Source organism: Heloderma suspectum, chromosome 4, assembly GCF_057233095.1.
Source record: "Heloderma suspectum isolate Gila_16-S chromosome 4, 16-S_ref, whole genome shotgun sequence".
Taxonomy (NCBI): Eukaryota; Metazoa; Chordata; class Lepidosauria; order Squamata; family Helodermatidae; genus Heloderma; species Heloderma suspectum.
The window spans coordinates 72,902,644-72,915,880 of NC_139461.1; the positions used below are offsets into that span (position 1 = coordinate 72,902,644).

Consider the following 13,237-nt stretch of genomic DNA (forward strand, 5'->3'; position numbering starts at 1 on the left):
CTCCTGAGTCAGGGATCCACAGCAGAACTATGGTGGCTGCCTATTCATGTATGCACATTCATGATTTTTCTTCTTATGTTAAGCCCAAAAGAAAGTGTGAGAGGGAAACAAAACTGGCAGCTGCCATGTTGGAGCGCTGCTGTTCCCCAGTCAAGGAAATGTAGGGCTATACTATGGTAGTGGAAGTATGGTGAAAAATTCCAGCAATGTATGTATGGGTGACTACCCGTTAAACACTAATTTGCAAGGCTGTGTTTTGGAGAGGGCGCTCTTACTTCGTTCAAATATTACTTAGCATAGATCAGGGTTTGGCAACCTTTATGGACCAAAGGAACATTTGGTAGTTTGAGACACTGTCATGGACTCTACCACAAAATGGCTGCCATGGGAGGCGTGGCAGAGGACAAGTAACCTGCCCAAAAAACTGGATACAAGGCAGAGGCGGGGGCTGAGTGCTAGCTAAACAACTCCTTTGAACCCACTGTTTTCAGCACTAGCAGAAACCCATTTCACAGCAAAATGTGTTAAAAACAATTTAAGTGAACTGTTTACCCAATTTAAGTGGGTAGGGCACCTTGGCATGCACCAAGAAAGGTAAGTGGGGGTGCATTGATGCCTGTGGGCACCATATTGCCAACCCCTGACATAGATCAATTATTAATTGTATTTTTGTGTAAGAAGTTGATAAGTTTTTTGTTAGCGTGTCAGAGTCATCCGTCTACAGGTTTCTGTGAATACTCCACTCCTACATTCTTTGTTTCATAAAAGAAATTAGGTTAGCTGTAGAAGCAATGCTGATCCCTTATCTAGAGATTCCACTGGCACTACTGTTTTTTTAAATTAATGGTTTATAGTGGTTGTGTTTACCCTACCACCTCAGTGTTCGAAACCACTTATTCAGGCATCGTAATTTTGAATTATCTCTGTTACAGGTGGCTTCTGGTGAATGCAATGAAGACACTGAGGTTTACAACATCACACTCTGCACAGGGGATGAGCTAACATTAATGGGACAAGCGGAAATCCTTTATGCAAAATCTTCAAAGGAGAAGTCACGGCTCAACACCATCTTCAAGAAGATTGGAAAACTTAATTCCATCAGCAAATTAGGCAAAGGCAAAATGCCATGCCTGATCTGCATGAACCACAGGACCAATGAAAGCATTAGCCTTCCTTTCCAGTGCAAGGGCAGGTTCAGTACACGCAGCCCCTTAGAGCTGCAGATGCAAGAAGGCGAGCACACAATTCGCAATATAGTAGAAAAAACACGGCTGCCTGTTAATGTGACTGTGCCAAGCCCTCCACCGCGAAATCCTTACGACTTGCATTTTGTTCGCGAAGGGCACCGCTACAAGTTTGTTAACATTCAGACCAAAACTGTAGTGGTTTGTTGTGCACTGCACAGTAACAAAATCATCCCAACGCACTTCCCTTTACATTTGGCTCTTCCAAAGTTTACCCTCCCCGAAAGCCTTGTGAAAGGGGAGATGTGGCATGAAGCCTTTGTCAAGCACTGGTTCAGCCTCTGTCAAGAGCAGTTTGATATAGATGAGTATTCCCGTGCTGTGCGAGATGTGAAAGCCGACTGGAATGAAGACTGCAAAAGCCCCCAGAAAAGTCGGTCCAGCAGCCACAATCCTGTGCCAAATTCCCTTAGTTATGCTCGAGATGAGTTGACACAATCCTTCCACCGCCTCTCAGTGTGTGTTTATGGAAACAACCTCCATGGAAATAGTGAGGTGAACCTTCACGGTTGCAGGGACTTGTGTAGCGAGTGTGCTTTATTCTCTCACGATGCTCTACAGTACCAGGACTCTGGCGATGGAAGCAGTGACTACCTTTTCCCTGAAGTTAGTGAAGAATCATTATGTTTACCTACCAAACCAGAACTTCCTTATGAAGAACTATGGCTGGACCAAGGGGTTGGGAAGATGAGTGATCAGCCTCTTACTCGCTCACAGAGTGAGAAGAACAAATGTGACAACTATAGGAGTTCTTTCCGGTCCAAGTGTGGTACTTCCTCTCTTCCAGCACCTGGGGCTTTAACAGCAACATCAAAATCTTCAGAAGTTTCCCTACCTCCACCACCTGTGCCTCCTAAATCTGAAGCAGTAAGTCATGGTGATTCTTTCTTCTTTTTAAGGGGAGTGGGAAATCCTCATGATAAACCTGAGTCATCCTTTGTAGGGAGATGAACTTTAATCCCTGTCACAGAATAGCAAGTTCTATTGCCATAATTGGATTTTAACTTTTATCACAGATGCTTTGGGTCTTTTTTCCCCCTTCTGTCTTCCAGAAAAGTATTTATTTCCTCACCTAGCCAATATCCATTGCACTCATCTTGAAATTTCAGTGTCTGCCAAAGTCTGTACTTTTTCTAGATTGGTTTGAAAGTTCACCACAAATGCTGAGAATGGGGTTTTGCTGTGTCTGCACAGTGAAATTATGCTTTCTTCTACAGCATGTTTTTCCATGCGTTGTGCAAGTTCGTTCAGCAAATGTGTTGCATTTTAAAACATTTAAGGAGAAATGCTCCCCTCTTTTCCATGCAAAGTTCTTCTTGCCATTTTCAAAGGTGGGGTAAAACAGAATATTGGGTGAAGATGCCTTCCCAAGAGCACAAGGTTACTAACTTGGCACCTGCCTAATGCTCCTGAGGTAGGAGGGAGGTGAAGAAGAACTTGAATGCTGGAAATGGACTTGGCAAATGGAATAGGCAGGGTGGTTATTTTTAAAGGTGGTTTTTTCTGCGTTACAAACTTTAAGTATTCAGTATAATCCTTTGCTTCAAGGAACAGTATGATTAAAATCGCATCGAAGAGGAAAAAGAGTATAGTGGTATAGGTTTAAAAAATAGCAGACACTGAGTGGAAAAATAAATCAAATGGTGAAATTAAGTCAAACACAGGGTGGAGATAGACAAGAGTTTTTAAGGGTTAAAAGTGGCTTGAGAGGTGCTTTGAGTGTATGTACATTTCTTTTGTCCCACTATTGCCTCTGATCAGGCAGGTGTTTGAAACAATGCAAAAACCTTCAAAATCTGATTTACGAGAAGTGAAAATAAGAACCTAAGGAGAACTCTGGATGAAACCAAAGGCCTATCAAGTCCAGCATCCTGTTTCCTATAGTGGCCAACCAGATGCCTATGGGAAGCCCATAAGTAAGACATGAGTACACCACCCTCTCGCACATGCAGAGGCTTACTGCCTCTGATACTGGATGTAATATATAGCTGTCATCACTAGTAGCCATTGATAGCCTTGTGTTGCATGAATTTGTCTAATCCCCTTTTAAAACCATCCAAGTTGGTGGTGGATTCCATAGTTTAACTATGTGCTGTGTGAAGAAGTACTTTCTTTTATCTGTCCCGAATTTCCCACCGTTACACTTCATTGATAACCCCGAGTTCTGGTAGTAGGAGACTATGCATGCATAATTTTATACACCTCTATTATATCCCCCCATCACTTGCCTTTTTTCTAAACTAAATAGCCCCATAGTAGTTTTTCCAGCTCCCAATCATTTTGATTTCTCCATTTCTAGCTCTACAATATCCTTTTTAAGGTGCAGTGGCTAGAACAGTATTCAGTATTCCAAGTGAGGTTGCATCATAAATTTTTTTAGAGGCATTATGATGTTGGCAGTTTCATTTTCAATCCCTTTCCCAATGATTCCTAACATGAAATTTGCCTGTTTCACAACTGCCATACACTGGGACAATGTTTTCATTGAGCTGTCCACCACAACCCCACAATCTCTTTCTTGGTCAGTCACTTCCAGTTCAGTTTCTATCAGTTTGTATAAGAATTCAAGATTTCTGCCCCAACTTTACATTCACTTACCATTATCTGCATTTGCCATTGTATTGCCCATTCTCCCAGTTTGAAGAGGTCCTTTTTCGAGCTCCCCACAACCCCTTTTTATTTTTAACATCCTGAGTAATTTCATGCCACTGGCAAACTTATCCAACTCACTGCTTAGCCCTAACTGCCAATAATTTATTAAAAAGTTGAAAAGAATCTGTTCCAATACAGATCCTTGGGAGACTCCATTTCTTACATTGCTCCATAGTGAGAACTGTCAATTTATTTCTGCTCAGCTTCCTGATCTTTAAACTGTTACCAGTCCATAAGAGGACCCATCCTTTTATCCCATGAAAGCTGTGTTTATTCAAGAGCCTTTGATGACTTTTGATTTTGTCAAAAGCTTTGTGAAAATCCAACTACAGAGTTTCCTAGATTACCTCTATCCACATGTTTATTGACATTCTCAAAAAACTCTAAAAGTTTAGTAAGACAGGATTTATCTTTTCAGAAGCCATGTTGATTCTTCTTCAGCAAGACTTGTTCTTCTCTGCATGTGATAATTTTATCTTTAACTATGCTTTCTACCAATTTCCCTAGAACAGAGCCAGTAATATCCTGGATACACACACACACACCGGAACCTTTTTAAAAATTGGTCTTATATTGGCCGCTGGTATGGAGGCTGATCTTAAGGACAAATTATATATTTTTGTTTGTCAAATATGCAACTGCATGTTTGAGTTAAGAACTCTTGGGTGGATGCCATCCGAACCTGGTAATCTGCTAATTTTTTAATTTGTCATCAGCCCTAGAATTTATTTCTTGTCACCACTATTTACCTCAATTCTTCACACTCCCTTCCTGAAAAAGTGCCTACATCTTCTGCAGTGAAGACAGACTCAAATAATTCATTCTGTTTTTCTGAAATCTCCTTATTTTCCTTTAGCACCTCTTTAACTCTCTTGTGATCCAGCAGTACAACTGCCTCCCTAGCTGGTTTCCTGCTGCTTATGTGTTCAAATAAACATTTATTATTGGTTTTAATGTTTTAAGCAATATGCTCAAATTCTTTTTTCATGTCTCTTATTAGCCCCTTTGGCCTGTTGTTGGGTTATTTGAGGGTTGTTTCCCCCTCAAAGAAGCCATGCCGCCTGGGTTTGGACAATACAACAACCTGTGCCTGGGTGGGTAATTAGGCAAATGGTGCCTAACCAGGTGATTGTCTCCTTGCTGTTCTTTTGCTGTAGTTTGCATTCCTTCTTAATCTCATTTGGACAAAACTTCAGTTTCCTAATAGAAATCTTCTTGTCTCTAATAGCTTTCTTGACTCTGCTTGTTAACCACATTGGCATCCTCTGCTTGTTAACCACATTGTTATCCTTTCCTGATCTGTGGGTATATATTCTACCTGAACTTTTAATATTATGGCTTGATTAACCCCCAAACATATTGGACATATTTGACCCTCTTGACTTTCCCTTTCACCTTCCTTTTTCCAATCCCCTCATTTTTTAGATTTCCTCCTTTAAAATAAAATGTGACTGTGCTGGACTTTCTTGGCAGTTGTCCACTTCCATATATGTTATATTTGAAAGAAATGTAGTCAGTGTTTACAATCACTTCAACAACACTTATGTCTCACATCAGGTCCTGGGCACCACTTAGGATTAAGTCCAGGGTCATCTCCCCTCTGATTGGTTCTATGACTACCTGTTCTAGGACACAGTCATTTTAGGGTATCTAAAACTTTTACTTCTTTGTCGTGATTGGAACATGCATTTACCCTTTCTGTGTGAGGGTACTTTAATTCGCCCATTACTACAGTAGTTTCTATTTTGGATGCCTCCCTGACTTCATTCTCCATCTCAAGTTCACCTGAACATTTTGGTCAGGGGAGAAATAGAATGTCCGCAGGACTAAACTACTTTTGACGCCTGGTGTTGCCACCCACAGTAATTCTGTGGAACCTGTCCCATTCAAGATTTCTAGTTCGACTGTATACACTCTTTCACATACAGAGTTCACAGATAGCTTTCTGTGGAGTATGTGCCCAGAGATAACCATATCTAACTGGTTCTCTTTGTTCTACCAGATTTTCATTATGCCCGCTATATCTATATTCTCCTTTAAAGCCAAGCACTCCAACTCTCCCATCTTGGCTTAATCCCTAGGGGTTCCTCCCATTGCAAGAAGATATCAGTTCATCCTCTAAAGAAATTTTCCCCCTTTCTTGGAGGGACACCCTCCTACCTTGAGAGCCTCATTCTCCATGACAGCTGAGGACCTGGCACCTTTGGAGTGGGACACTACTATCATTTCCCCAAAGGCCCAGTCAAGAAACCTCTCTGCTTCTCAGCTTTTCCAGGTCAGCTACCTTGACTTCAAGGGAACAGACATGTTCCCTGAGAGCCAGAAGCTTGTTGCACTGAGCACATACCCATAACCTCTGCCCAGCACAAGTTGCACTCCTTGGGGGGGCATAACTCAGTGACATCACTCCTGGTTTTCATGCAGAAGGTCCCAGGTTCGATCCCCAGCATCTCCAGGTGGGGGTAGGAAAAAATCCCTGCCTGAAACCCTGGAGAGCTGCTGCCAGTCTGTGTTGACAACATAGGGCTAGATAGGCCAAGGGTCTGAGTTCAGTATAAGGTAGCTTCCTATGCTCCTATGTAGGATGAGTATGCATAACATAAGCCCGGTCCATATCTTAAACAGCCTTCAGTTCACCAGGGAAAGGATTGTCATCTGTCCCTCATTACAACTGCCTAAGTTTTTTGTTTATATTAAGACAATGTCTCCAATGTGAGAGGATCTTAAATGGGATGGAAATTCTCATTTTCCGTGAGGAAGGCTATGCTATTCATTAATTCAAGCAGGTAACATTAGTAACAGACACGTTGTGAGATGCTTGTCAGCTAACAGCAGAGATGAACTTCTGAGGGGGAGGTTAATGTGTGGTACAGATAATGGTTTGGTGTGTGGAGGATCTACCAGTAGAGCAAGACCAAGAAGTAGCAGTAGACTGTCTTCAGGTCCCTCCAGCCTATAGAAGAGTTAGGGAGCAATCCTATGCGGATTGGTGGCCACCTCCGAACTTGGAGGCAACCATCTGTCCAATGCACAGTGGGAGGAGCGCAGAGAGGATCCTCTCCTCCATGCTCCAGCTGCCCTGCATTTGCAGCTTAGACGGACAATTCCAGCCATCTAGCCACAGGATGTTGGAGCGCGGGGTGGGGAGGCTGGACAACACATAGGAAGTGTTGTAACGGCACTTCCACACTTCCCACCTCCGGGAATGCCCCCTTTTGCCCCACTCAGCGCTGCTCTTACAAGCATGGAGCCTAGGGTCGATCTGCACCACCTATGAGGTGCGGGCTCCAAGGTCGATTCCTGGAAACTGACCAAACCCCAACCAATCCTATGGCCGTCTAGCCGCTGTCTAGTGACCATAGGTTTGTGCCCTTACTCACCCTGGATGACAGCCAAAGCTAGAGCCTAAGCGGGAGTGTTATATCTGGTTTAGTTTCCCGGGGGGCAGGGGGATGAAGCTGTTATGAACATGGGCCACTGTCAGCTATTTCCGCATGACCACTTATGTTTCTTAAACAGCAGTCTCTAATCCCACATGGTAAACTTGTATTTGGCACTTATCTATATATGTGGGGTTAACATCAATTTGGGGTCCAAAAGGTTAGGTAGGATAGACATTTCCTAAAATAATTTCTAAAAATATGTTTAACAGGAAAATGCCAAAAGTTCCACTAGGCAGAATGGGAGCCATTAGGCACATTAAAAGTAGCTCTCTGAATTTTGGCCACGGATTTGTAGCATAGGTTTCATTGTTAGTCTAATTGTAGTGGTCATTTAAATAGGTCTTTGTCAGAAGCCGTTGGGAAGAAGCAAACTAAAAAATGCATGTTTCTGAAGGTAAAGACTTAGAATTGTTGTGAAAGATTTGGAATCTTTCTCAGCATTGGCATGATCAGTGCTCAGTCTATTGTTTTTTTTCTGGCACAGTATTTAGAGAGCATGTTCAGCTCATTAGTTACTGCTAAACATATGGGATTTTTTTACCATTATTCCTTCAAAATGGTACCTCATAGTGCATTTCTTGATACAGATGCTTGCACTTGGTCTTTTGAGAAGGAAAAGGCACATTAGTATTGAGCTGCTTCTTCACCCTGGAGAGAGAAAGAGATACACACACACACACACACACACACAGTATTTTTCTGTGGTGTGTGTGTTAAAATATAATGGCTGTTCATAGTGGCACCATACAAGGTTGTATATGTATCATGTGCATGTGTGTATATGTGGGAGACTGACTGCACAGTCAGTGCTAACACTGAAATAGGGATGGCTCATACATTCACATTAATGATTTGATGACTGTAGTACCTATAGCTGTGAAGGAAAAAGACTGGGAAAATCATCGCAGAGTGCAGGACACGGAATAATGGGCTCAAGTGACAGGAAGCCAGATTCCGGCTGAACATCAGGGAAAACGTCCTGACTGTTAGAGCAATACGACAATGAAACCCGTTACCTAAGGAGGGGGTGGGCTCTCCCACGCTGGAGGCATTCAAGACGAGGCTGGACAGCCATCTGTTGGGGATGCTCTGACTTGGATCCCTGCATTGAGCAGGGGGTTGGACTCGATGGCCTTGTAGGCCCCTTCCAACCCTACTACTCTATGATTCTATGAAATCAGAAAATTTAGGGGGGGAAAACATTTCTCTGGTGTGTGTTTTCAGGGGTTTTGAAAAAAAAACCCTGGGTTTTTTATGTTAAAAATCTGCATTTTTCCTCATTTTTTTTCAGGCCTTCACATCTCTAGCGGTAACAAATGAGCCACCACGAGTCCATTGTCAGGCAGAATGTTAGTGTCACCTCAAACACAATACTGTTCCATGGAGTTGGTTCAAGAATTCAGCTGTGAATTATGTTCTGAGAAATTCATGTAAAGTACATGTGTGTCTGAATTAGAGATACAAAGTCCTTAACAGAAACGTTCTTTTTTTTTCAAACCCATTTTTTCCAAGGGATTTTTGAAAATAATTGTGGGGGGGGGGGTGTCAATTTTTTTTCTGGTGTTTTCTCCCATTTTTTCCCAGGTCTTCATATTTCTAGTGTGAACCAGTTCTTAGGACAGGGCTCCAAAGAGGCATTGAGCAGGTTTGCACATCATGTTAAGCCATCCTGCGAACAAGCCACCATGGTTTGGTTGTTCACTGAACAACCCATGGTACTCCTGACAGACGATTGTGCTTACTGTGGCTTGTTCCCCCTCCCTTCCCCTCAGTCCTCCCACTGGCTACAGTACATATTCCAGGCACCTTTGAGGCAGAACTCCTCATTGTTCGAGAGAGGGACAGAGGGAGTGCAACCCTGTTAATTCTGCTCGATCTCTCATTGGCTTTTGATACCATTGACCATGGTATCCTCCTGGATCGACTCCATGGGATGGGTATTGGAGGCACTGTACCACAGTGGTTCCGGTCCTACCTACGGGGCCGATTTCAGAGAGTAACATTGGGTGACTATTCCTCGGCCCCTTGGCAATTGAGCTATGGGGTGCCGCAGGGTACCATCCTGTCCCCAATGTTGTTTAACATCTATATGAAGCCACTGGGAGCGGTCATTAGGGGATTTGGAGCTAAATGCCATCAGTATGCTGATGACATGCAGCTCTATCTCCCTGTGTCATCTGAATCAGGAGAAGCTGTGCAAGTCCTGGATCAGTGCCTAGACTCAGTGATGGGCTGGATGAGGGCCAATAAACTGAAGCTGAATCCTGGCAAGACGGAAGTCCTGTGGGTGAGTGGTTCCCGGGTCCGGGAGATAGGCTCATTGCCTGTTCTGGATGGGGTTGCACTCCCTCTGAAAGATCAGGTCCGTAATCTGGGGTTACTCCTAGATCCATCATTGTCGCTGGAAGCCCAAGTGGTCGCAGCAGCTCGGAGTGCCTTTTACCAGCTTTGGCTGGTTCACCAGCTACGGCCTCTCCTGGACAGGGATCGCTTGACCACGGTGGTACAGGCATTAGTAACCTCAAGACTGGTTCACTGCAATGTGCTCTATGTGGGGCTGCCCTTAAGGCTGGTCCGGAAGCTGGAGCTAGTGCAGAATGCAGCAGCTCAGCTGTTGTCGGGAGCTGCTCCTTTTCAGTGTGTAACTCCTTTGCTGAGGGAACTGCACTGGCTGCCTATTCGCTACCGGGCCAGGTTTAAGGTATTAGTACTAGTATACAAAGCCCTAAACAACTTGGGACCAGGATACCTGAGAGAGCACCTCCTTCCCTACCAACCTGCCCGGTCACTGAGGTCATCAGAGGGCATGTTCCTGGTGGTTCCACATGGACCTATGGCCCAGTTGGAGTCCACCAGGAGAAGAGCCTTCAGTGTGGTGGCCCCCTTCCTGTGGAATTCCCTGCCTTTAGAGGTCAGGCAGGTGCCAACATTGTGTTCTTTCCGGCGCCTCCTGAAGACGTTGTTCTTTCAAGAGGCCTTCCTTGCATGACCAGCCGTGGCTTGTTGAATTCCACTTCGTTGGGATTTGTCTTTTTAAAAATGTTTTAACTTTTTAAACTCTTTTAACCATCGTTTTATTCTTATCATGTTGTTCACTGCTCCGAAATCTTCTGATGAGGAGGGGTATATAAATATTGTAAGTAGGTAGGTAGGTAGATGATAGATAGATAGATAGATAGATAGATAGATAGATAGATAGATAGATAGCCTCTATCCCTACATCAGCACCCTTTCTGCAATTGGTCTGCTGGGGTTGCCAGCTACCGAGAGAAACTCCCCCACCCCACATCAGACTGCCAACTGGAATTAATTTTCAGAGCCCTTATGAATGCTGGAATGCATTCACCAGCTTTTTTTTTCCTCATGGAATTTTGCATACTGATATCCCACTCTTGTCAATGCATTAGTCAACTTCACCCCCAATTTCAAGGCTTGCCTTTTTAAAGGCTGTTTCACTTTATACAGGAGTAAGAGCACCTGCTTGCAAAGCACCTTCCCTCCAGCTGCTTTTGGCTCCCCACTCCCTTTCCTGCCTCCCTCTGTTGCTAGCAATCACGTCTTGATATTTGCAGTTTTTAGGGGCATGCCACAGGGGGTGCTGAGAAGGGGTGAGGGAGGATGGCAGCGGCACAAGTGAGATCGCGAGGAACAGCAGTGGTCTTTGCCACTCTTGCCAGGCGGCTCTTTAGCTGTTCCCAACAACCCACAATAAAATTGCCCTGCCTGGTTCAGACAATACAAGCCACCATGAGTAGCAACAACCCTAAAACAAGCCATGGGTCCTCAGGGTGGCTTGTTAAATATAAGCCACTCTGCAAAAACTATGCTGGGTTCACATGACACAACAGCCCACCATGGCTGATCACCCATGGTGGGGTGTCATATCATGTGAGCCAGGTCACTGCTAGGAAAGGAGGAAAAGAGATTTTTTTTTCTGGTTCTGTTGATGGAAATTGAAAAATATTTAAATAACCTTTATTAAACAGGCATGAGGAACTAGTTAATAATTCCTGGTAACTGTGTAGCATATCAACAAATGTGTAGCATATCAGCATATCAATTATCTTAGTAGGGTGTTTTTCTAGGCATTTTAAAAACAAGCTTTCTACACATTTCTTTCCTTGTTCTGCTAATGGAGGAATTTGCATGTATGATGATCATCTCTCGTTGGTGGCCTCTTATAAATCTTTGGGCTGATATTACTTAGTATGCTGTATTGACTTTTGAGTCTGAGCTAAATTGATTGAATTAAATCCATTTGCAGCATGAGGATGCTTCAAATTCAGTAACAACCACAAAATACAACTCATTTTGATTATTGTTAGGGAACTGAGGGCTGCTTTTAAAATTAAAGCCCCAAATGGAGGTCATCAAAACAGTACCCTCTGGCAACACTATTCTACTCCTTTGGCACATTTAAAGGTTCCTAGGCGCCATGCATCAACAGTTGTGCACACAGCATCTCCACACACACATCTCACATCCTGTCACGGACCAGCATCTCCTGTTCCATGAGTGGAATGGAAAACAGGTACAATAGTGTGCCCCCACTCTTTTTCACCCTTCCCTTCCTGCGGCCTTTTCCACTGCCACCAGGTAGAAAACATTTTTTCTCTGGCTGCCTCCACCAAACCAGCCGTAAAACTCTCTGGCTCTAAGGTTTCTGATGTTACTGAGATACACATCTCTGACAATGTTCTATCTACTACCACCACCTTCTCAAGTGCAGGCAAAGAGACTGTAATATCAGAATCAGTCCTTTAACTTGAACATATTGTCCAACTCTGGGAACGAATCACTTTTCTTTGTTACAGAGCTATACAGACTGTCTTGCCTGGCCAACAGTTTTAGGACTCTTGCAATTGTCTGTTCTTCTGATAACAGCTCAGTGGATCACAGTAAACAAGCAGATCAATTTCTATTGGTAACAAAGGACTACTGCTAACTATTTACACAGTTCTGTAAGCATAATTTGGAGAGGAAAGAATCCTGTCACTGTCTGTATCCCAGGTCTCCTCCTACCGAAACAACTTCTTTTTCTTAGTTCTGTTAACACTTGACATGAGAACTTCTGTTTTATTTTATTTATTTATGTTATGTGTATGCTGCACCATAACCTAAAGTTCTGTGGTAGGCTTAAAGTAAACAAACATAAAAACAATTTTGATACAAAATAGAACATAAAACTATAAAATGGAAAAACAACATAAAATACAGCAAGAAACAAAACTCACAGCAACCCCAAGATTAAAAAAACACATGCCAAGATTTTAAAACTGAGAGGCCCAGACAGCATGAATTAATTAAAAGTCCTGGGTAAACAGAAAGGTTTACCTTTACCTGGTGTTGAAAATACCACAAGGGTGGCACCAGTCAAACATCTTTGGGAAAGCTCTTCCACAACTGGGATGCCACTACCAAAATGACCTCCTCCCTATTAGTTACCCACCTCCTCACTGCATTTGCTGGAAACACTCGGAGTAGAGCCTCTGTAGAAAAACTTAAGGTTTGGATACGTACATAGGAGAGAATGTGGCTTTTCAAGTAACCTGGTTCTAAGCCATTTTGGGCTTTAAAGGTTAAAAACAACACCTTAAATTTGACTTCGAAAGAAACTGGGAGCCAGGCACAATATATTCAAACTGCCCAGTTCAAGTTAGTAATCTAGTAGTCCTATGTTGGACCAACTGCAGTTTCTAAACTATTTTTAAAGGCAGCCTTATGTACTATGCATTGCAGTAGCCCAAACAATAGGTTACCAAAGCATAGGAAATGGCAGCCAAGCTATCTTCATCCAAGTAAGTTCACAGTTGATATATCGGCCAAAGCTGATAAAAGGTGCTTCGAGTCACAGAGGTCATATGAGCCTCTAATCACAGTGCTAGTTCAAAACAGCTC

The 13,237-nt window shown here is 43.2% G+C and overlaps 1 protein-coding gene across 1 annotated transcript in view; it reads left to right on the forward strand.

Moving 5' to 3' along the window:
• The window catches only part of GAREM1 (GRB2 associated regulator of MAPK1 subtype 1), a 106,366-nt gene that overhangs the window by 86,855 nt on the left and 6,274 nt on the right, over positions 1-13,237 (forward strand). Inside the window, exon 4 of the mRNA XM_084849621.1 lies at positions 933-2,111. Coding sequence (XP_084705747.1) covers positions 933-2,111 — 1,179 coding nt within the window. The remainder of the gene's footprint in view (positions 1-932; positions 2,112-13,237) is intronic.